Below are 22,143 nucleotides of genomic sequence, written 5' to 3'. Positions count from 1 at the left end.
CCCCCACAAACAAAAATAATAAACTTTCTCTCACCATCCACTTGAGAATCGGGACACACTCCACAGTCCTATGCAGCACCAAGCACAGGAACAGCTATTTCAGCTACTGTAAGAAAACAAAAATAAAGTTTACAGGGCTCAACAGGGACCCAGGAAAGATCACAATAGTCTCACATCCAAAGGACCACCAACACATCACATCTACCTTTCCTTCAGGGCAACCACCGGTCACTCCCTGGTAGCTCCCATGCATTGCAACTCCTGAATGAGCTCTACGAGGGCAGGGCTGGTGGCCTTCCTCAACATCATCGACTGTACCACGACCTGCAAATCACAGAGACAGATCAAGGATGCAGGGCCCGTGAGAAACCACCAGAACAGACAGAGCAAATCAGCACCTGAACCCCGAACTCCCACCATGAAGGGCAGCTGCACTACACATGCTGCGATCACCGTGCTTCTCGATCCATCAACCCCGTACCTCCACGAGGAACACGCTATCAGGGCTGGAAACGAAGCACAATGCTGCACAACTCACCTGCGCGCTCCAAACCACAAGAGCCGAGTCTGTCTTCCAACGCCCAGCATACGACTGCACCCCGAGGACGCTCCGCCCTCGCCTCGCTGTCCGGCTCCACCTGCGGTTTAACGCCACCGGCGTCCTCCTGCTGGCCCCAAACCTGCGGGAAGACAACCGCCGTGAACTGCATTACGAGGAAGCACGGCGCCGGCGGCCCTGAGACCGGGTGGCTCCCGCTCCTGGGCTCCCGGCGCCTGCCTTCACAGTCCCTTTGTGAAGGAAACTACTCACAACAAGAACCGGCCACCGTCTCGTACCCACTCCCCCGCTGATCATTGCTTCCAGAGATCCTGCTGCAGCCCTCCCCCTGCAAGAAGAGAGGAGAACAGGTGAAAAGACAAACGCACTTGTTCATAAGCAGCCCTTGTGTGGCTTCTCACTCCCAGCAGAGACAGGGCTGAACCAAGCAGCACTGCCCCATCCCAGTCACCTTCATCGCTCAGAGTAGGAAAGCACTCACTAACCCCCACAGCCTTCCTCCCAAGGAGGCAGACAGGAGCAGGACAGAAGCACCGTGGAAACTTCAATAAAAGCAAAGGGAGCTCCCCAATAGCCCTGCATTACCTACAAAACAGGCAGAATGCGAGTATATAAGCAGCCACTTGCACTACCTGGAGAGAAAAAAAAAGAAGGAAAAACAAAACCATAACGTTATGACATCCTCATGCTGGCTCCAAAAAAAGCAAGGTCAGGGCCTGCAGCACCATCCCTGTGCAAGCCTTGGAGAAAGCAGGGTAACTGCCTGGCAGCTTCTTGCTAGCAACAGGGAGGTCCAAGAGCAACCGGCAGAGGCTAAAACACTTTGGCCAGGTCCTGCCCCAGGCTCCAACTGGGTACAGCTGTGCACAAACAATCCCAGTCTCAGAGCACCTGGAGATCATTGCTGCATTAGCACAAATGCACCTCATTAGGGCCAGGCAGAGAGCACCCAGGCAAGCACGTCCCCGTGAGCATCCTGCTGCAAGCCTAGATGGCCATGGATGTCTTGTTACTGAGCAGAAAATGGTGGGAAAAGTGAAGAAAACAAAGTGAAGAAGGAATAACTCAGGGTAAAGCCCCTGCCAACAGAACAGGCTGAAGCACCCGCACCACGCCCCTGGGGTGACTCTGGGCACCCTAAAACTGTCTCAGGGAGCTGAGCAGCAGCCCTGTGCTGATTCCCCCCAAAAAGCAGTAGGAGCTGAACAGCATGCTGAAATTAAACATCAGGGGGAACCCGACAGTGACCCCGCACCGGCTTGAGCAGGGCGGGAGCCCGGCAACCTTCTACCGGAGGCACGGAAACCCCGGAAAACCCCAGTGTGATCATCCCCTGGCAGCAGTCCTCCTGCTGGAGGAGGGAGCGCGTGCCTCTGAGACCCCGGCACTCACAGCCTCCGTAGTTTCGCTGGTGCCGGAGCTGCTCACAGGCTTCGGTTGATCCTTGCTGTGAAAGGTGCCCCTGAAGTTCTCACCCTGCAACAGGAAAAGAAAAACAAAACAGGAGCTTAGACAAAAAAATTTCAAGTTTAAAACCAAACATTCATCCTGAACAGGAACCCACAAGAACAGAATCTTGCATCACTTCTTACCTACAGCAGCACCGGGGCTGGGCTAGAGAACCCAGCCTCAACCTGATTGCCTCCTCATCAAGGCAAGTAAGAGGAACTGCAGCACCCACAAACTTCAGGGTTGTGCTTTGCCTCAAGAAATAAAGCACCAATCCTGTGCCAACACCCAAACCAAGAAAAAGCAAAAACCAGACAAATACCATGATAGCCAGAAAGCTCCCAGAAAGCTCCCAGAAAGCTCCCAGAAAGCTCCCAGAAAGCTCCCAGAAAGCTCCCAGAAAGCTCCCAGAAAGCTCCCAGCTATAGTTCCAAGCCAGAACCCTCCTCATCCCCAAATAAAGCAGATAGAGAGCCCAGGAGGCTCTTGCTGAACACAGGAAACCACAAAAGCCCTCCCTATAGCTCCCAGCAGCCTCCAGTGGGGTTTAAGAGGCTTTGAGGCAGGCCCTGCCCAGAGCTCCCAACAAGGCACAGCTGTGCCCCAGCAGCCCCGGCCCCATGGCACCTGGGAGTCATTGCTTCGTTAGCACAGGCGGGCCTCGTTAGGGCCAGCCTGGGATACTGACAGCGTCTGCAGAACCTTTTGGTTTTGTCTCTCCCAAACAATGATGTCTCGATACATCTGCAAGCCTAGATGGTTATGCCTGTCGCTGTGAGGGACATGGTGGCAGAATTGGGATGAAGGGTGCGGGGTTAAGGATGAAGCTGTGGACAAAGGGAGGATGAAGGATACAGGGCGCTCCTGTGCAGAGCCAGGAGGTGGACTCGATGATCACTGTGGGGTCCCTTCCAACTCATGATATTCTTAGTGCTTCCGATAACCCATTCTTCAGTCCCATAAACTTTCCTCATCATCTCAGCTTGTCAGCATCTATGTGGAAATTTTATTTTAATTTCTTTTTTTTCAGTTTGTTTATCCAATAAAACCTCCACAATAGAATTTTGTCTTTGAAAACTGCGTATCAACCTCCGTGTTATAGGTAGGACTCAGATTCCCTTTCGCTGGGAAAAAAACCATTTCCGTTTCTTCTTTTAAAACTTACTTAGCTGGAATAAAGCCAGACGATCCACGATGGTTCTTATTTAGAGAAACGCTAGGAGAATAGCCCTGATAAAATGGAGACATTTTATCACAGACGCAGACACACATCTGTATTAAACAGAAAACCACAATTGGAGTGGGCAATACGATTTATCGTCTCCTGTTACCGTTATTTAACTGACAGTAACACCTTTGCAACCATTTCTTATTCGTATGCACACAGCTCGGCGTTCTTCCACGAGCCTTGTATTTTGAGCACTGCAGCCTCGATTTTCAGGTTGACGTCATTCAAATGAAGAGGAAGGCTGAGAACCGAAACGGCTGCTGCAGCCACCCCCTCTCGTCCCCTGCTGCAGTGGTGGCGCTGCAGAGAATAAAGGGACTCTACACCACTTATGGTTTAGGCAGGAAAATCGGCTATTTTAGATGGTTTGCAGCTGTTGTGTGCCACCAGCAGGCCACAAAGTGTCTATAAAACAACACGTGGGGTATGCGGAAGGGCACGGTGTTGTGACTGTCCTTTTCTATCCTATTCTAAGCTGTTAAGTAATGTGACCGTTGATACCGATCACCAACTTGTGTAGTTTCGGATTGAAAATCAGCAGCTAAAATGATGCGACTGTTCTCCCTAGCCCCTCGGCTACGTCTGCTCTCTCAGCTCATGAAAATGGTGGTCAGTTAGTGTCACTTAAATACGTGTCCATTCCAGGTGTGCAGCCAGAACATTATTGTATGGATTGGGCCTGCGAATGAGGTGCAAAGCAAGAAATGATTGCAAACTTGTGCTGAGATGACACAGGATTGGCAGCTGCAACGCAGATGCTTCCATCTTGTTTAACCTCATCTTGCGTGGCACTTGCCGAATTGAGGCACCGTTTTTGTCTATTCTCCAGTATGAAAGAAGCCCACACTCCAAATGCTGCATGAAAGTGCACCCAGCTTTCCAGATCGCCACCAGCTTTTCATGTATTTATTCAAAGAAAAAATAACAAAAACTTACAGACTAGGTAGAAGTATAAATGAAAAAGAAAATATGATTTAAGACACTAACATCGAGGGTGTTTCACCCCACAGTTTGCGTGGCACACGTCACCTTAGAGCATTGGCTTTCTCAGACAGCAGTGTGGAAGGGCTTGCTTGGTCAGCGTTGCCTTCTGAAGAGATGGATATTTGGGAAATTAATGAGCTTTCTTGACTCAAGTAATACGGATCGTGTTCGTGCCAACTCAAGGCAGCAAGACTCATTATGTTTCAAAAAAGTAATTTTTTTCCTTAGTCAAAACGTTTATTTAACCATAAAACAATCATCGTTCACTGATTTATAGTAAAAGAAAATGTTTACATTTGTAGTCTGAACTATCCGTTACTTGTGAAAATTGGAGCACATGCTATTACTGTGTCACACAAAGAATTAGCAGAAGCAAGCAATGGCTGGCTTAGCGTCATCGAGATTTGCTGCAAAGATCAGAGGCTGCTGTCAGAGTTCTAATGTATTGATTTTGGTCGTTTTTTTCCCCAAGTTTCTTTGCCAGATATCTGACACTGCATTTGAAGCCATTTTGTTTCAAAACTTGCTGAGCAACTTCAGATTTTCCCAAGTCAGTGAGCTCTAATTTTACATGCCCAAACTGCCAAGCTAAGGATGTAATTAGACAAGTTCTTGGTTGTACGGGAGTAGCGTAAGTGAGTTGAAAAGAGCTGCTCGTATAAATGAAGTTAAAGATGCACGTTATTATTCACTGGAACGTGGTACGGGCTTCTAAAGCTACGGGCTATCTTTTTTGTTCCTCCTCCTTATGCCTCACATTAATCATTAAATAAGAAAAAGAAACAATGAATACGACTTCTAAGAATTTTTATTCCATTTGAGTGAACCAACACACGCCTTTGTGAAATGAGAAGCAGCAGTTAATACCGAACATTATTATGTGCCATCTAGTCTAACGTGGCAACAGAGAAGCACGCGAGATTCTTCTGTATTGCTTTCACTACTTTAAGATTGATTTACACTGCGACGTTTCTGAAATAAATATGTTTGATATTGCATATAATTTTAGGTTTTATCACTCTACTGCTATCTCATTTGACATTCTGGTCTACAGCAGTTAAAGAACACTGTAATACTGACATTAGCTGCAGAAGCAATAGTAAAAATTGTAAATGACACTCGAGGTATAGAAATTAAATGCACACATCTCGAGCCCATTAGTTTACTGAAATACATGGTTGGCATCAGCACACGTGCAAGAGATCACTGGCACGTCATCTTGCAGTCCAAGCAAAACCCTGGTTACAGAGGAATTTGTTCACTGTTGCTTTAGAGCTTACGTTCTTCATCCCGTTGGAAATCGCAGCAGTGTTCCGCTTACAGTCCTACCAGTACAGTTATGCGAACACGAGAGTGCAAAATCTTTTCAGAGGCCTATTTTTGTATCTTGGAACACTGAATGCCCTTGTTATTGTTATTTAGAGTTAATTACAACAGCAAAAGTCAGGTATAAGACTTGGAAGGCCTGCAAGTATGTTCGCTTTCTAGCATCTGGCTTACGAAGAAGGGAGTCACCGCCGAAGATATTAAATGCAAGAAGTTAGGTCACCGGCTACGTAGTTACATAGGAAAAACAGGTGATCGTGAACCAGAGAGGACAGAACCAGCAGAAAATAATCAGAGATGGCAGAACTCTACGTTGGGCCAAGGATGAAGCCTCCCCTGTTTTTCAGGAACGGAGTCTTTAGTGAACATTCTGTTACACTCTGTGGCTCAAACCGCACGCTAGGATAGCAGGCCGGCTTCAGAAGCTGCAGGTGGGCAGATCCCACGCCAATCACCGTGCCATGCTGCCTGCTAACCGAGCTGGTCCTCAGCGTAGGAATTTTCTTTAGAAGTATTGAGCTGATTGCAGGTGGTTCTGTCCTGATGCTCGGTTCTGGAGGAAAACCCGAGGTGCCCGAGGAACTTCTGCTTTCTCCCAAGATATCCTGATGCTTTGTAAAGAACAGCGTAGCTCAATTTGTCTACATTTGAGGTTCAGAAACAAAAAGGGAGGGAGTGGAGAACATCTTTTAATAAGGGAAAATCAATAACTAAGGAAAGAATGTATTTAAGTATAAAAGGCGAGGAGGATCTTGCAAGTCTGAGCTGTTACATAAAAAAGACAAAACAAACAATAACCACCATTAAAAGTGCATCTGCAGGTCCTGTAGCAAACGATACAGTTTTCTGAAGCTATCTTCCAGGGTGATGTCTTACCCCCAGGAGGCCTTTTGGAATGTGACCTGCAGAAGACATCCATCTGTGAAGTTCGAGAAGAACTTCTTCTCTGCTGAAGAAATAAGTGACACACAGCAGCTAAGGCTTCATTCTCGTGAATGAATTATCAAGCCAGCTGTGGATGTTCATCCTTTTAATCACAGATTCGTTAGGGTTCACACACATTTTAGTCCACAATGAAAATCTCAACGTGCTCTAGCTGCTTCCAGAGGTGAAATTATGTTTTGGCATATAGCACCTTGCATTTTGACATTCAGATGATTACACTAATGCTGAGGGAAAATCCAAAATTTTCTTACTGAAGTTTATAAGCAACTGATCTCCTCCCAGCTACGTGATCTGTCCATGTAATTATGTTTATATTTATATGCTTATATAATAAATTTGATTAAACGATAGTTTGATCATCTAGCCATATTACCTTTGGGGCTGGTGGAAAGCTGTGGTCTCGTAGTGCTTACCATCACCTCCAGAAGAGAGCTGCCAAAACAGGAATGCGGTTTCACACGCAGGTAGCAGAAACATTCAGCAGCTACCGCTGTTTCAGTTCAGTTGTTTTTCCTCCTGCTGGTACCTGTGGTTGCAGATCAAGGTTCATGGCCCCCCACGAAGCAGGCAGCCAACTCGACTGATGCCACTTGATGCTGCTGCCAGATCCTCCGATGCTGGATCTGAATGAAATCTTTATTCTATGCCTGAACTAATCTGGACAAAGATAAATACGAAAGCTGCCTAGTGGCTACCGTATAAACATACAAAACGCCTGATGATCTAACGTACGCGGGTTCAGTTATTTGGTATAACTAAGGGGAGAAGATGCCCAGAAAATAATTGCCAGAAAGTTTCCTTTAGATGCACTTATGATAGAAATTTCTCAACAGCTTCGAGGAACTCTGTAGACGAGCTAAGCCCTTCCAAATCCAGCAAATTGTTCTTTTTGTCACGGAAGTGGAATAATTCAGTCTCTTCCTCTTCAGGTTCCTCTTGAAATAGGTTTGTCTCTGAGGTAGGAATAATAACGATTCGAGGGACTGCATTGGTAATGATAGACTCCAAGCCTCCATTATTATGACTTTCTTGAGTTTCCATCTGTGAGGTATCTGAGCCTGCTTCTCTGCTGATGCTGCCGCTGTTCAAACCGGCAGGCAGAGAGGCGGCTCGGAGGGAGCTGGTCACGAGCGCTACAGGAGAGCTGAGGAAGGCTGACGGCCCCAGAGCCTTCTCCAGGCAGCTGGATGACAGCGAAACCTAGAGCAGAGGGAAAAGCTTCAGTGTCACTGCAAATCAGTACTTGGAATATTCAGTGCCACCTAGTCGCTGCATCAGACACTCATCATATTTTCTAAATGGTTGAATCACTGACTAGAAAGGAAGAAAATCACAATGCGTTATCATCTACAGCTTGGAAAGCAGAATGTTAAATGAAGCAAAAGATGTGATCAAACACCGGCAGAAACCAAAAAGAAAAGAAGACCCCAGTCCCCCTTTATCTCTCTTCAGCCAGCACACTGCCGCTATTGCCAGTCATTTTGCATAGTATATTGCACTGCAATCTGATCGGGCATAGAAAAAAACAAAAACCAAAAAAAACAAACCAGAAGATGCATCTGTTTTCTCTCAATTTTTGTGGTTTTGCAAGGAAAAAAAGAATCAGCCTTTTCAGTGTGTGTTTCTCTGTCAAGCTGGATGTAAATTTAAATACTGACACATACTGCTGCACAACGTTCTACTCTACGCGCACTAATCCTTTGCAAATCTCTACCGATAATGATTTCTTTCACTGCTACACCTTCCCCAGTGCAGGGAATAACAACGTGCTAAAAAAAAAAAGTGGTTTAAGTAAACCTGGAAGAGAAGAAATGCCTTTGGTTTCAAATCAAGACTGTGCAACAATGAAAGAATACTATAAAATCCCTCACGTCTGCTGTTTTTAACTGCTTGTGGCTTAAGGGGCGTGACCGCACTTCCAGGTTTTCCTCTAGAGAGGACTTTGCTAGTTGGGCACTGGGATGACCAGTGTGGGCTTGGTTGCAACCTCTGCTGGCTTACGGAGTGGCAAGGAGTGAAAAGAGAAGAACAGATCTTGGCACTTGTTCATCTGAGTGACATCCCTCGCTGCCCTACGCTGCCTTGCTGGTGGTGGTCATACTGGTGCCTGAAGACACACAGCTTTCTCCACAGCTGAGGCACTTGTTCATGACGGTGTTTAAAACATAACCAAACAACATGCGTACGTTTCTTTTAGCCCTGCTGTGAGATGACTTCTCCGAGCAGGTGTCAGCCACCTATCTTCTGTCACAGACATTTCCAGAGGGCGCACCCGCAGGAGGTCAGAGCTGACAGCTATCATTTCACACTGACTAGTTCCCTTGGTACACACACCGGGTGCACAGAGCACACTTGGCAACTCTCCTTTGAAACCGAGTGCTCAAATCTACCCTGTACTTAGAGCAAATGCCTGCGTCTCAGTGCTTGCAAAAAGGCCTCCTCACAGCCATGTTAGGTTTCCCGGTGTCAGTTGATGTGATGTCTGCTACCATTCTAATTGCAATTAGCTGTGGGGCTAGATTGTATCTTTGTGACAGAAAAGGATCCCGTGTGTTTGTGTGTTTCTATGCTTTGGGAGGCCCCAGACCTGGAACAGCGAATAGCGTTTTACTTTCACTTGAGGGATGTTTTTTCTTTTTGTGGTTTTGTTTTGTTGTTGTTTTTTGGTAACTCAACTGCAAACGCGCATTAAAGAATGACGTCAGTCCACAAAGAGTTTAGAGTTACATTAATTTCTTAGGTGCTGATAAGATGGTCTTATTAAAGAAAAAGTTTAAGATGCTTGCCATAAAACACGCTTCTTGTTTTCCGTGTTTTCTCTGTGCCTTCAGCAGAACTGGGCTGCCGATGGAGGGCAAGAGTGGTATGCAGGACTTCTGAGTCCGTGTCGCTTGCCACCACAACTGAAGCCAAGGCCTAGTAACAATCCTTTCACAGCAAGAAGCTATCCTGTGGCAGGACAAAAAACTGGACACTCCTCCATCCTAAAGTCAGTTTAGGTCACTGTTGCCAAAAACAAGTAATTAGGAGCCACGGTGTAGATGCTCCATGAGACTTGGGTTTGGTCTCTTCAGTAATTATTATCCACAGAGAATAAAAGACGTGCTGAGGCTGCGGTAATTCATTCTATCCCTTCACTTGCAAAGAGTGAGACCTGAAAGCTCTACCTCACCCTGTCTCAGCCATAGAAAAATTTTAACAGACCAGAGAGAGGGAGAGGAAGTGAAAAGGGTCAGCAGAATGAGGTTGCTCCTGCTGTCGGGATAGCAGGACAAGTTTTCACAAAGATGTCAGTAGTGCAGAGCAGAAGCACATGTCTTTCATAGGATCAGGGCTTCGCTTAACGTAACAGTTCTGCCACTCCTCTCTGAGAATGAAAAATGATATGAGGTGCCTGTGCCTTTGCAACAGCACCCTCCCTGCTGCACTTCCTACATCGCCGTTCTCAATCAATGCTACTCACAACAACCGCAGGGAAGGACTGAGGTTTCCCAGGACTTGATCTTAAGGAGACACAGGAAGGAAGACAGGGCAGATGCATGCAGGAACCATGCCATCAGACGGTTGGAAATTTCCAGAATAGGTCCTGCTTTAAGCTATGCTGTCTCTGCCGCACCGATCTCTACACCAGAGCTGCTCCATGAAAAAGCAGGTGTCACCACGACCAGTTGTTGGCAGTGTACTGCATCCCCTAATTCTTTCTCGTTGAAAATACAGCGCTGATGTACGCTCCATACAAATATTCATCTTGAAACCGGTTGTACAGCAGTGGCAGAAGCTATCAGGTGACCTACTGCTCTCGTCCTTAGCAGTTCCACAGAGAATGGAGAGGGAGCTCCTCACAGCATAGACCTCAGCGGTTTGGGTAAGTTGTATAATGCATCCACAGAAGATGCTCTGGGTACTCACCATCTCCTCTTTCAGTGAGGGAAGGGTGGCATCTGCCAGACTCTCCCACCCTTAGGGAGAAATGGGAGTTTCTTTCTCGTCTTCCTCCTCAACAAAAATAAAACATTTCAATGTACGCTATAAAAAACGAAAAAAGGTGGCTTCTATCATGTCAAACTCTGTTTTGGAGGCCTTATATTTTCACGAAAAGACGCTTTCACGACGCGATCACGAGGGTCAGGATAGGAGAAGCCAGAGCTGGGGCGGATGAACATGCAAAGAGACAAAGAAGTCAACTTCTTACACAACCCTACTGAATCCTCTTTAAAGCAGCTTCAGAGCTGTGAGCTGCTCTTGGCTTTCCAAAACCAGGCAACAGATTGGTGAAAAAAAATAAAACATTACTAGCATTCTCTTTAGTTAAAATAAATGAATAATGGCAAGGATGGAGAGGACATCAGAATCCGCGTAAATATAGCCTGCAGATGAAACAAATGGACATGGAGAATAAATTATTATTTCTCAGATGACACGCTGTAGCAAGCTTAGCTACTGCAATGGAGATTTCCCCAGCAAAGACTACTTTTTTTCCTTACCTTTCCTTCGGTTTCTTCACTGCAGCTATAGGTCTCCGGGAGCAGGTCTCTCTTCTCCTGTCTCAGACTTGCTGAGAAGGAATGACTTCGGCGAGGCTGCAGTTTCGCATGAGCTGGCTCTACTGGGTCAAGCTCTACATCACTCCAATTCTAATAAAAAACAGTGACATATTTCAGAAATTTACGCTTTTTCTCAAATTTTAAATTCTCAAACTTAAGCGGAAGCCTTACACTTTACACTTAGAGAAAACTGCAGTCACTCTAACGCAGGTCTCACATGCAGAGCTCTCATGAGGAGAGATTTGATTTTTGATTTTCTCGCTTACCCTGGACCTCTTTCCTGAATTAAACAAACAAACAAACAAACTTTGAAAACAGATTAAATCATCTTTCATCATTTCAATAGTAAGTTATTCACCCTTCTTTTATCTCATTGCTTGTACTATGATTATAATTGCTTAGCTGGTATCTAAAGATGGGTTCACATTATCTAAACAAATGCAATCAATGTGTTTAACGTGCCTTATGGCATGCCGTGGGACCCTCAGCTGGTCCAGAACCGTGGATGCACACACGTCTTTTGTGTATGTCCCAGCTGGATGCCACCAAGGATTTCGCCAGTTCCACAGGCCTGGTTCTTCTCCAAAACATCATTAGTGTTTGTTAGGGGCCCTGAGTGTGCTCTGCATAAATTTTCCAAAAACCGCAACTGCAGTGGAGCAGAACAATGATTCTGTAGTCAGGCTGTTCCCTTCATAGGCTTGGGCCATCAATCATACCTAACTTTGTGGTGCCTTCTTGATTGTGTCACTGTGATGAGACCAGTCTACTATCTTCCACACCAGCTTTTAGATAGGGATAGACAGATGGGTGTCCACACAAGTAGGAAGCTGGTGCATAATTCCACAGCATTACCTTGTTCACACATACAGATATTGTTGCCTCTAATATATTGTCTTTCTGCACAAACATATGCACCGCACACAGCAAAGCCGTGGTGGGAATAGCTGCAGATTTTACGGTACTGATAGTGTCATTCCTGCCTGTCAATACACTATTGGAGCATTCCAAAATTTCACTCTGTGCTGTTGTCACGTGCTGGTTGTTGAGCTTAGCTTGTATTTCAGCAGCTGCTCTTTCAGGTGTAAACCATATAGCTGCACTGATTTGTCACCATAGGAACAATTACATTTGGCTGCGCCAGCTTGGCACGGAACAGCCCTGCTCATAATTAACGGCAACTGTTTTGTTTGAGATCTTTAAGCAAAAGCTGTGCGAACGGCTGAAGACTCTTATCTACATCATCCCATCTCTTTAAATATAACAAACACACACAAACCAAGCAGTGATCAAAAGCAAAAAAAAAAAAACAAATCAGGACATGTGTGACCAGTGGCCTGAGCCTGTAAACCAACAGGTGCTCAGAACGTTATCACGTTAAGAGAAGTATGCTGTCCTTGGTGGTTTCCTGGTGGTCCTAGGTTCATTTCCAAATCAAGAATGCCGGCCTTCACCACATCATCCGACACTGTTACGATTTCTTTAAACTGTAGCATCATGGTCTGACTCTCAGTGGCAGCTTGACAGCCCCTTGGAAGCAGCAGCAGCTCCCAGGATGCAGCAGATAAATAGATTCTTCCTCCTCACTCAGACAGCTACCATTTGGCTCAGAAGAAGAGCCAGGAGCTTGCTGCTCAGCCCATCGTGTACTGTGTACATGCGTACCTTTGTAGAAGCTTACTAGCCTCTTGTGAGACCTGCTTCCCATTTAATTCTGTTTGATCAGAAAAGTGATAAAGGTCTCGCAATGAGATTCTTTTCTCCTGAATTGTAACTTTCATGCCATGTTACCTGTTTTTCTGTCCCGTGGCTTTTTCCTGCAAAATACCTACATGCTGTAGGTAGCTATACTCAGCTAGTCCACCAACCTTATCAAGACTTAAGGTACAATGCTTGCAGAACACTGCACCTGGTTCCAGGTGCAGAAGGCTTTCAGTCCTCATGGTGAAAAAAACCACAAACCTAAAAGTTTACTACAGAAAGTGGACTTCCTGCAAAACAATATAAGTTAGAAATCTTTGTCGGGGGGATGATTTTCCTGCTCTCCATCTCCCAGAAACACCTGATTACAAGGCAACCAATTGATGACTTGGAGGTGCCTGACAATTGCTCTTTTTAATTAGCCCTGAGCTCAAACATCCATGCTACAAGTAAGTATGGATGAATTGCCCAGATAGGCCAGCTTCAATGTTTGTTCTGATCAAAATTCGTCATGCTTGAATTCCCACAAAAGTTTTGGAGAAATTACCTCACATATCCAAAGGAATTTAGTTAGAAAAATCTTCTTTTCCGTTCTTTAATTTTAATAGTAATTTACTCTGGGACTTGGAGAGATATTATACTCACTTTGCTTGGTGGAAACAAGAAAAAACTTACAGCTTCTCCGGTGGAAACTGATGAAACACAAGCGTTCTTGGTCCTTCCAGCAAGAGACTGGTGGCTGGAGAGAGAGGTCCTGAACGATGATTCATTTATGGACCCCCTCAGGAGATCATTCTTCGATACTCGTATTAGGAACCTCAAGCAGGGAACAGCGTTGTGGATGGTTTTCCTGAAGGAAAACGGGTGAAGAGAAAGACAAACTACGTAACAATATACTTATGAATGGATTTGAAAAATCAAGCAATGACAGCACTCAATCACACATGGAAATAATGCGGTAAAGTTAGTGGAAAGTACTCAACTGAAAGTCCAAAAGGAAAATAGCAGTTGGTTTCAGGGCCTTATATCAAAACACTCGTGGAAGAGCTGCACAGATGACTAGTAAGAACTGAAAATAGCTTGGAAAACACCATTGCTTCCAATTTATTTGAAAGATTAGCTCAGAAAACTTTCAAGCTACCTTATGCAAAAGTCTGTATGCTAAAGCAGATGAGAAGTGAAAAGGGGAGCTCTGAATAGAAGAACCTAGGGGTCCTGGTGGCCAGCAGTGTGCTCTTATGGCCAAAAAGACCGATGCTAACCTAGGATGCATTAAAACGAGCCTGGTCAGCAGCAGGTCAAGGGAGATTAACATCAAGGAGGCCCAGAGACAGAACAAGGGACAAAGAGGAAATCTTGTGAAATTCTTTACTGTGGGGGTATCAGACGTTGTTCTCTGTCTGTATCACGGTAACTCCCATAAACTCCCGTCAGAAGTCAACACCCCATTCTGCTTCACTCACACACAGTGAAGAAGGATGACCAAGGCTCCAAATAGCAAAAACCTGTAACCATTGTTTATTCAGCAAACAATGACTAGAGTAAAGGTTACACAGCTACATTCCTCCCAGCCTTGCATAAAGCAGAGGGGCCACAGATTTCCCTATACAATGCCAGCTGACCAAACTTCTCACTACTTCCAAGGAGATGCAGGGCGATGCCAGCCAGAGTGCTGCATTTGGTGCAACACCTCTACAGTGCCACCTGATCCATCGTATCAGACCAGGAGATGAAGCTAATACAGAACATATCTGAATAAGTTAAGAAGATAGGCATATGGAAAATAACAGATGCATAGGACATGTATCAATGGGAAACGTATAACATATCGGCTCTACACTGAGGCACAAGACAAATCTTTGTTCTGGAAAACATTTTACCAGCGGAGTTGTTAACAAAGTCTTTTCTGTTATAAAGCAGCTTGCTTGATTCATCACAAGGGAGGCAACATCACTCCTTTTTCTGACTGAATGACACCCAAGTCTATAAAACATCTCCACAGTATCTGCATAAACATTTCTGTTGCTGATATGCCTTGAAATTTAAGTTAGGAAGTAGGAGAAAAAAAGGGGGGTATTTTGAGAGAGTCTCTGAAATTCTGTTCTGGCAAGAGCCTTTTTCTTAATACAGCCTTATATGGATAAAAGTCAATGCCGGCAGGAAAAAGACGAACTGAAGCACTTCACTATATGGTACCTGTTCTGAAAACACACGCCTGTAAAATTAGTGTGAGGAATCACTGAATGCAATATCTTTTTGATCAGAAAAATAATACCAGGCTCGGAATGCGTCGGCCATCCATGCGTTTCTTCTCACTACACTTCTGCATGACATTGAATAGTAGTCCTTCTCTTATTCTAAGCTGAAATATCAGACAACTTTCGAAAACTAAGATAGACTCAGTTGTCTTGGAGAATTGAAATGTCTTAGTTACGACAGTAGGTATTTTCAAACAAACACTTCTGGACTTATTTCCATCAGCCCTGTAAAAAGATTTGCAAACACACCTTCATTTGTCGGACATCCCAAACAACAGACTCTCTGCTCCCCTGCTCCGCAATCCGTTTCAGGCAATGTACAGACGACCCACCCTGCCACCTAGTGGCATTCCTGCCTTTATCACCACCTTCCTCCCAAAATTAATCACTGCCTTTTGCAGAAGATATGCTTCGAAGGAAGTGCAGGAAAATCTAGTGACATGCTGAATAACAGTTCTTGTTCATTCGTTTTTAAAAACACTTTTTTTTTTTTCCTTGTAGAGTTGTACACATACCTATATGCTTACTGTACCTGTATCTCGGGTGAATTATTGCATATATGATGGGGTTGTAGATTGCAGAGGCTTTAGCAATAACAGCTGGCACAGATTTGGAATACGGCGTCAGAGTGTTTCCTCGACTATAAAAAAGGAAAAATCATTACACAGACCTATGCCATTAATATTAAGCCACTGAAATGTGTTCTTTTTAACTGTTTTTGTTTCGAGGTCTCATGATAAGAAACGCTGCTGAAGAGTTAGATTTGTTCAAACGCACTCTTTGCTCAGATGAAAGGCTTGTTATTGACAGTGGTTTCATTTATTTGGAAAGAATGACAGACATGCAAATATAATCAATTCTCTATTTGAGGCTGATCAAGAACACTGCTGGCTCACGTTCAGATGAGTGTTGACCAGCACCCCCCAGGACTGTTTCTTCTACAGAGTCTTCCAGCCACTCTGCCCCAAGCCGGTAGTGGTGCCTGGCATTGTTGGGGCCAAAGTGCAGGACCTGGCTCTTGGTCCCGTTGAACTTCACCCACTGGCCTCAGCCCAGCAATCCAGCTTGCCCAGACCCCTCTGTATGCTCTTCCTATCCTCAGGCAGATCGACACTTCCAACTTCGTGTCATCTGCAAACTTACTGAGAGTGCAAACTCAATGCCTTCATCCAGATCATCAATAAAGATATTGAACAGGACCGGCCCCGATACCAACCCCTGGGAAACTAACTTATGGCTCTAAAAGACATGGTGCAGTGATGGGACTCTGTAGGACATGTTGATGGATGGACTTGAAGATCTTGGAAGGTCTTTTCCAACCTAGATGATTGTACAATTCAGTGAAGGGCACAGCATCACCACTAATTACCAATCATTTAAAACCCCTCCAAAAGACAACGCTAATCCTATTTATATTTCAGTATAAATACTCTTTGGATTATGTTTTCGCTTACCCTGCCCAGGCAATCAAAGTGACACAAGCGTATGGAGACCAGGATAAGACATACACAATGATGACCACAAATGCAATTTTTGCCAGTTTCCATTCATTCTTCATGGACTGAGAGAGGAAGGATTTGCGGCTGCAGGACCCAAGCTTTTGGACATCTCTATTACGGGAAAAAAAGATACAAATACACAAAGTAAGAGAACGAAGGAGCGAAGCACAATGTCTTTAGAACATTCTCAGTGGCGTACAATAACAAAGCAGACTTCATTTTTCCTGCTTTCATTCTTCTTTTGTCCTCTGATAGCTCCAAATCTAGAAGATAATTAATGTTGTACAATATTCCCAGACATTTTGCTCAGGCTCAGTCTGACTGTGGGACCGAAGCAGAGGGACCATTGGGACTACAGAACAGGACTGCCGTGTCTTCACCCTGACATACAGAGGGTGAAGAATTGGGTATCCCCTGCCCTTCATTGTTCTCAGAGATGGAGCAAGCAAAAGCACAGCTTTAAGCAAAAATCCAATGAACACGTTAAGGGAAACAACTGGACAAAATGAAATGCCTTTGTAGATCTATTACCCTGCTGAATTTTCACTTCAGCTCTACAAAAATAGACTAAAACTCTTGGAGGGAAAAAAAAACCAAAAAACAACACCACAACAACAACACCAAAACAACAAAGGTACCCTAATAAGCACAGCCAGATTTTATGTTTGTGGTTTACTTGCTTGAACCATGAGGTTTTGAGGATACTTGCTTTAAATAAAGCTGTCAAAAAATACAAGGACTCTTATGTTTACAGAGCAGCTCACAGGCAGATGATGATCCCATTATTACACACTATTTATTGTCTCTCAGAGCCAAAAATCTTTCTGTAATACACAAGCATCCCTTTCCTCATATTGCAAATCTGAAAGAAAAAATCGAAACTATCAAATTATCTGAAGTATTATTAATTACCGCACTTTGGGCTAAGATTAGAACAAACTGAGACTACTTTGTCTACTACTCCAAAATGCAAACAATCCTTCCCAGTTTTCACATTGACAGAAATATTTCTCCAGTTACAGCAGTTAAGGACCAGACACTTTATTTCTGATTTCAATGGAGATTAATTTTAGATTAATCTGCAGATAAGGATTGTGAGAAAACGTTCTAATTCAAGAAAAAACTAGTTTCACATATTTCAGTTACACTGCTTACCTGCCAGTACTTCTTATGGCCAAGAACATAAATAAATAGCAGTGGAGTATTATTAGCAGTGGAATAAAAAATACGCAGCAGCATAAAATCATGGTGTAACTCCTGTTTGCAGGGGAGTAGGTTACATAGTCCCACGTACAGGATATCATCAAGCCCTCAGGCACGTAGGAACCTATGAAACACATGGAATATGTTATTTGCACATATGACCAAAACTTGTATAGTTACTAATCTAACAACAGAGTGACTAAAACAAACGCCACGCTGCATGAATAGCCTTTGAGAGATGCGTTGGCTGTATTATACGCAAGTGCACACATGGAGAGGAGGTCCTGATTGCTGACTATCATATGCACCTAACGCCCAATCTGCAATTTAATCACCTTGAACACAACCCAGGGCAAAAAAAACAACCCAGGGTATTGCAGGGTGATAGACATAGATAATATCATATGACAATAAACCATCAGGTAGTAGCTATGCATCCGTTCAGAAATTTCCCTAATCATCATTTTTTCATATTCTGAACAAGGCAGAAGTAGACTGCACGGAGAGTGCTGGAAGAAAGAGTGAGCAGACAACATACTCCACCCAAGGAGTGGGGCCACGCTCCATCCCAGCGAGTACAGCCACACAGCAGCAATAATCTGCATGGTGCGCTTCTTGGAGGTCCACTGGATGGAGCGCAGGGGCTTGGTGATCACCAAGTAGCGGTCAACAGAAATAGCCAACAGAGTCATCATCGAGGTTATTCCAAAGAGCGCCCCACAGAAAGCGTACAAGTCACAACCTGAAGCAGAAAATGGCTATGTCAGGGTTTTGTTTTTTGCTTTTTTCTTGAAATGTATTTGTTTTCTCTCACAGCCTGATCTTATAAATTCCTACACACAGCTTTAATCTTTGCGTCTCATCTTTAAATCAAACAAAAAATCAGAAATCTAGCCCAGGGCTTTTCTCCCATTAGAATAATGGGATTATTCTTAGCCTTGCAGTTGCATCATTAAATGTTCATTGGTAAAAACACACATATAAGTAAAATATAAAGAAGCGTATGTATTAGCAAGTCCTACTCTCCACCGTGGACTGTAGCTGGAAACATTATGTCAATGGAAAACTGCCTCAAAGAAAATCCAATCTAATGAAGGTTACATTTTCCTGGACTGTTGCCCAATATATTGATCTCAACAGGCGACAGTGGATATCTGTATACTAATGACAAGTGGATACCGCAAAAAACGTTGCAGCCTAGGATACCATTGGCCTTCCATTCTGCAAGTGCACGCTGCAAGCTTTTAGTCCATCAGAACTTAGCAGTTCCGGTTCTTTGAACAGAGTTCTTCTTCACAGGGCAATTCTCAGTGAGTTCTTCTCCCAGTCTGAACATGTGCTGGAATTGACCCAACCCAAGTGCAATACTTTGTTCTTGGCCTCGTTGAACCTCATTAGGTTCCCAGATGCGCTCCTCGAGCCTGTCTATTGCATCAATTGCACCACTCAGCTTAGTGCTGTAAGCAAACTTGTCGAGGGTGCACTTGATCTCTATGTCTATGTCATTAAAAAAGGCGCTGAAGACCAGCAGTCCCAAGATGAACCCCTGGAGGACACCAATCATAACTGGCCTCCAGCTGGATGTGAAGCTCTTGGTCACAGCTTGCAACCGTACAGTCAGTTCTTTGTCCACTGTACAGTCCTTCCAAATCCCTACATTTCCATAATTAAATGTGCGATCCTCGAAACACATTAATTGATACCAATGTACTTTTCTAAATATTAACTCCTCCTCAAACTAATAAAAACATTTATAATTAAAAGAAAACTTTCCTATCCGTCTTCAGCCACGACATTTGCCCTCAGAAACTACACGGCCATCATTACAGGTTGTTGTTGACTCCTTTCTTTGTAACCCGACGTGGAGAGATAGATTATTACACAAAATGTGTCATCACATGGATAGATCACGTCAAAAACCTGGGCTGTAACTCCAGAGGATGCTCTCTCCATTGCGTAAGCCAATATTATTAGCACTAAAATGTGTTAAAGACAGTAGAGCTAGCGAAAGATAAATTAGTCTCAGAAAGTACCTATATCTCCAAGGATCCACTCTCTGTGCAAGCTGTTGACAAAGCATATGGGGGCCTGAGAAGCTGACATCAAGAAGTCACTCACAGCCAAGTTCATTATAAAGAAGTTCTGGGGTGTCCTCAACTTCTTGTTGCTTAAGAACAGATGAGAAATGCATCACTTGAAATAGGCAAAATGAACAAATAGCCACCTTGATTGTTTTATTTACTAGCATAAACAGCCTCCAGGTGGCAATGAGCAGTTATTCTCATTTAGTCAATTGCCAACCATCAATCAATTACCATAGCAAAAAATGCATTGTTTCAAAATGATGACTGACAAAGGCAGGGGGGGATAAAAGAAATCCTTTCTCTTCTAACAGAGGAAGAATTCCATCTATCCTTAAACCGTGATTTTGTTCTAGAGAAGAGAATCTGCCTCTTTCCTTGGTTCCCTGTATAAGCACCAACAAGCGTGTGCCACACAGGGCAAGATTAGTCTCTGATGTTGAAGAACGTGCTTCGGGTACCCTGTAGTTTTGATCCCTTAGGAGTCCTTCAGCTGGTATTTGAGATTGCCCTTATCCCTAGCTAAGGGGAATACAAACACTGTTAACTCTCTTCCACTTTGCGTTATCTGTTTGAAATGCTTCTTTCTGCTGATTAAAAAGTACAATAAATTAACTCATGAATTCATCTTTCCTCTACCTTACAGCTGGTACTTCTGATGGATATGCTGAGAAGATGTAATGCTGAACTGCTTGTCCCTCAGAGTGAAACACTGTTTTGATTGTGCAGCTAAATGAAAAACTTTGATACCTAGAGTTTGAATTCAGGAAGGCAGAATACAAGAGGAGCTGACTACTCATTTTCTTCTAGATAAAGGCAGCAAACAGGCTTTTATAAATAACGTTGTTCTTGACAACTGCATGGAGCAATTCTAAATGGCTTGAAATAAATTTTCAGAGAACTTCATTCAGTCTATCAATTGAGGCCTCTCTGATGTGCTTCCACTATAACAGTATTTGTATCTAACGTGAATGCCTTTCTTCATATTAATAAATAGCGAGCAAAAAAGATTTGGAATTTCCAGCATCATAACATGGAGTAGAATGCAGCTTTTCTTTTTTTTTTTTTGTGAGATTTTTGCGTACTCTAGATGCAGTCGCTTCAACCATCTATTACACTGTCAGAATCCCAGAAAGCATACAAGCTGACAGAAATCCTATGATCTGCCTGAAGCGGGGAACACACTGATGGCATGAGCTCATTAGGGTAGCGCATTGCTCCATAGTTCTTCCAAGATAATCTGGGCTGATGGGAACCTCATCCTTGGCTATTATCAGCAAAATCTACAAAGGGAGCGAAGGAGTTTGCAACTGAGGGGCTGATGTTTCTATTATCAAAATTATTAAACATTTCCTTAAATTTTAATTAGAATTATTACTAAGCCAAGGTTCTATGTGTTTTTTTTTTCTCACATTTTCTTAGAATCCCCAAAACGCAAGGAATTTACACAGGAGTACATTGGTGATGTGCATGGATGTATATGAGGTGTATACATCTGATATCAACAGCTTTTTCTTGAAGTTCTAACCCAAGAAGAAATCCATGCATAATATCTTCACAGAGATGCATACAAACTACAAGGCAAGCTGAGAAAGGAGAGAAATCTGGGTACCTGTAAAATGCATAGAGAACTAGGAGGTTTCCTATGATGCCGATGGAACCAATAACAAGAACGCACGTCCCTACCGTGTAAAGAACGTGGTCTGGGATCTCTGACTTGGTCACAGCGTGTGGCTGAGTGCCTGCGTTCAAATCCTAGATGGAAAACAAAGGAAAGTAGAACTGAGAACATTCAGTACACATATTCCTGGAAACACTCGCTTAGCATGTTGAACACACAGACACTTCTGAGCTGTTATCAAATTAAAAAAAGTTTCCCTCAGGTATCCTTCATTACATTTTTTACCCCTAGAGGAAGCACACAAATAAACAACTGACTTACCATAATGTAAACACTGGGAAATCGTCATGGGAAAGGCAGGAGATCGGAGGAACAACAGTGGCAATAGCAATACCTGTGCAAGTACAAATGAATTAGGTAGTCTTGACAACTCTTTTGTTGTTCTTTAACACCAACACGTGAAGGAAAAAAAACAAAACCAAACACCACTAACAGCCTATGTATTTTTTGAAACAAATTCAGACGAACCACTGGCTAAATGATGTAGCAGAACTGCCTACAGCAAATTCACTCCGCTCTTATCAGCATCATTGATGAGCAGATGCTGAATCATTAGCCTGGTGGCAACTCTTATTTACCAAGGCACGTAAATAACCTTCAAGAAGATAAATACTGCCCATCTAACTATATTGAAGGGGCCACTTAGAAATGATTATAGCACCTTTTTCCCTGCAGTTGCTGGCTC

The 22,143-nt window shown here is 43.8% G+C and overlaps 1 protein-coding gene across 1 annotated transcript; it reads right to left on the bottom strand.

Annotated features, from left to right (window-relative positions):
* Positions 1-542: 542 nt before the first annotated feature.
* On the bottom strand, positions 543-21,805 carry LOC100303707 (melanopsin). The gene is made up of 12 exons (XM_031553073.1): positions 21,720-21,805; positions 21,390-21,532; positions 19,730-19,863; positions 18,235-18,438; positions 17,649-17,820; positions 16,449-16,604; positions 15,527-15,634; positions 13,412-13,586; positions 10,976-11,125; positions 2,152-7,691; positions 812-2,035; positions 543-680 (listed from the first exon to the last, which is right to left on the bottom strand). Exons 1-10 carry the CDS (start codon positions 21,720-21,722, stop codon positions 7,302-7,304), a joined length of 1,635 nt encoding a protein of 544 aa, XP_031408933.1. The 5' UTR covers positions 21,723-21,805; the 3' UTR covers positions 543-680; positions 812-2,035; positions 2,152-7,301.
* Between the last annotated feature and the right edge of the window lie 338 nt (positions 21,806-22,143).

The sequence above is a fragment of the Meleagris gallopavo genome, chromosome 4 (genome assembly GCF_000146605.3).
Source record: "Meleagris gallopavo isolate NT-WF06-2002-E0010 breed Aviagen turkey brand Nicholas breeding stock chromosome 4, Turkey_5.1, whole genome shotgun sequence".
Taxonomy (NCBI): domain Eukaryota; kingdom Metazoa; phylum Chordata; class Aves; order Galliformes; family Phasianidae; genus Meleagris; species Meleagris gallopavo.
The sequence above is the reverse complement of the archived record's forward strand: the minus strand, read 5'-3'. Positions and strand labels throughout refer to the sequence as shown.

What these genes read in the sequence shown, in the direction of transcription:
- LOC100303707 (XM_031553073.1), bottom strand. An exon ending in GTGGATCCTTGGAGATATAG is followed by an intron (nt 18,439 to 19,729) that starts GTACTTTCTGAG and finishes TTTCTGCTTCAG; the next exon opens with GTTGTGACTTGTACGCTTTC. An exon ending in GGCCCCACTCCTTGGGTGGA is followed by an intron (nt 17,821 to 18,234) that starts GTATGTTGTCTG and finishes TGTGTTTCATAG; the next exon opens with GTTCCTACGTGCCTGAGGGC.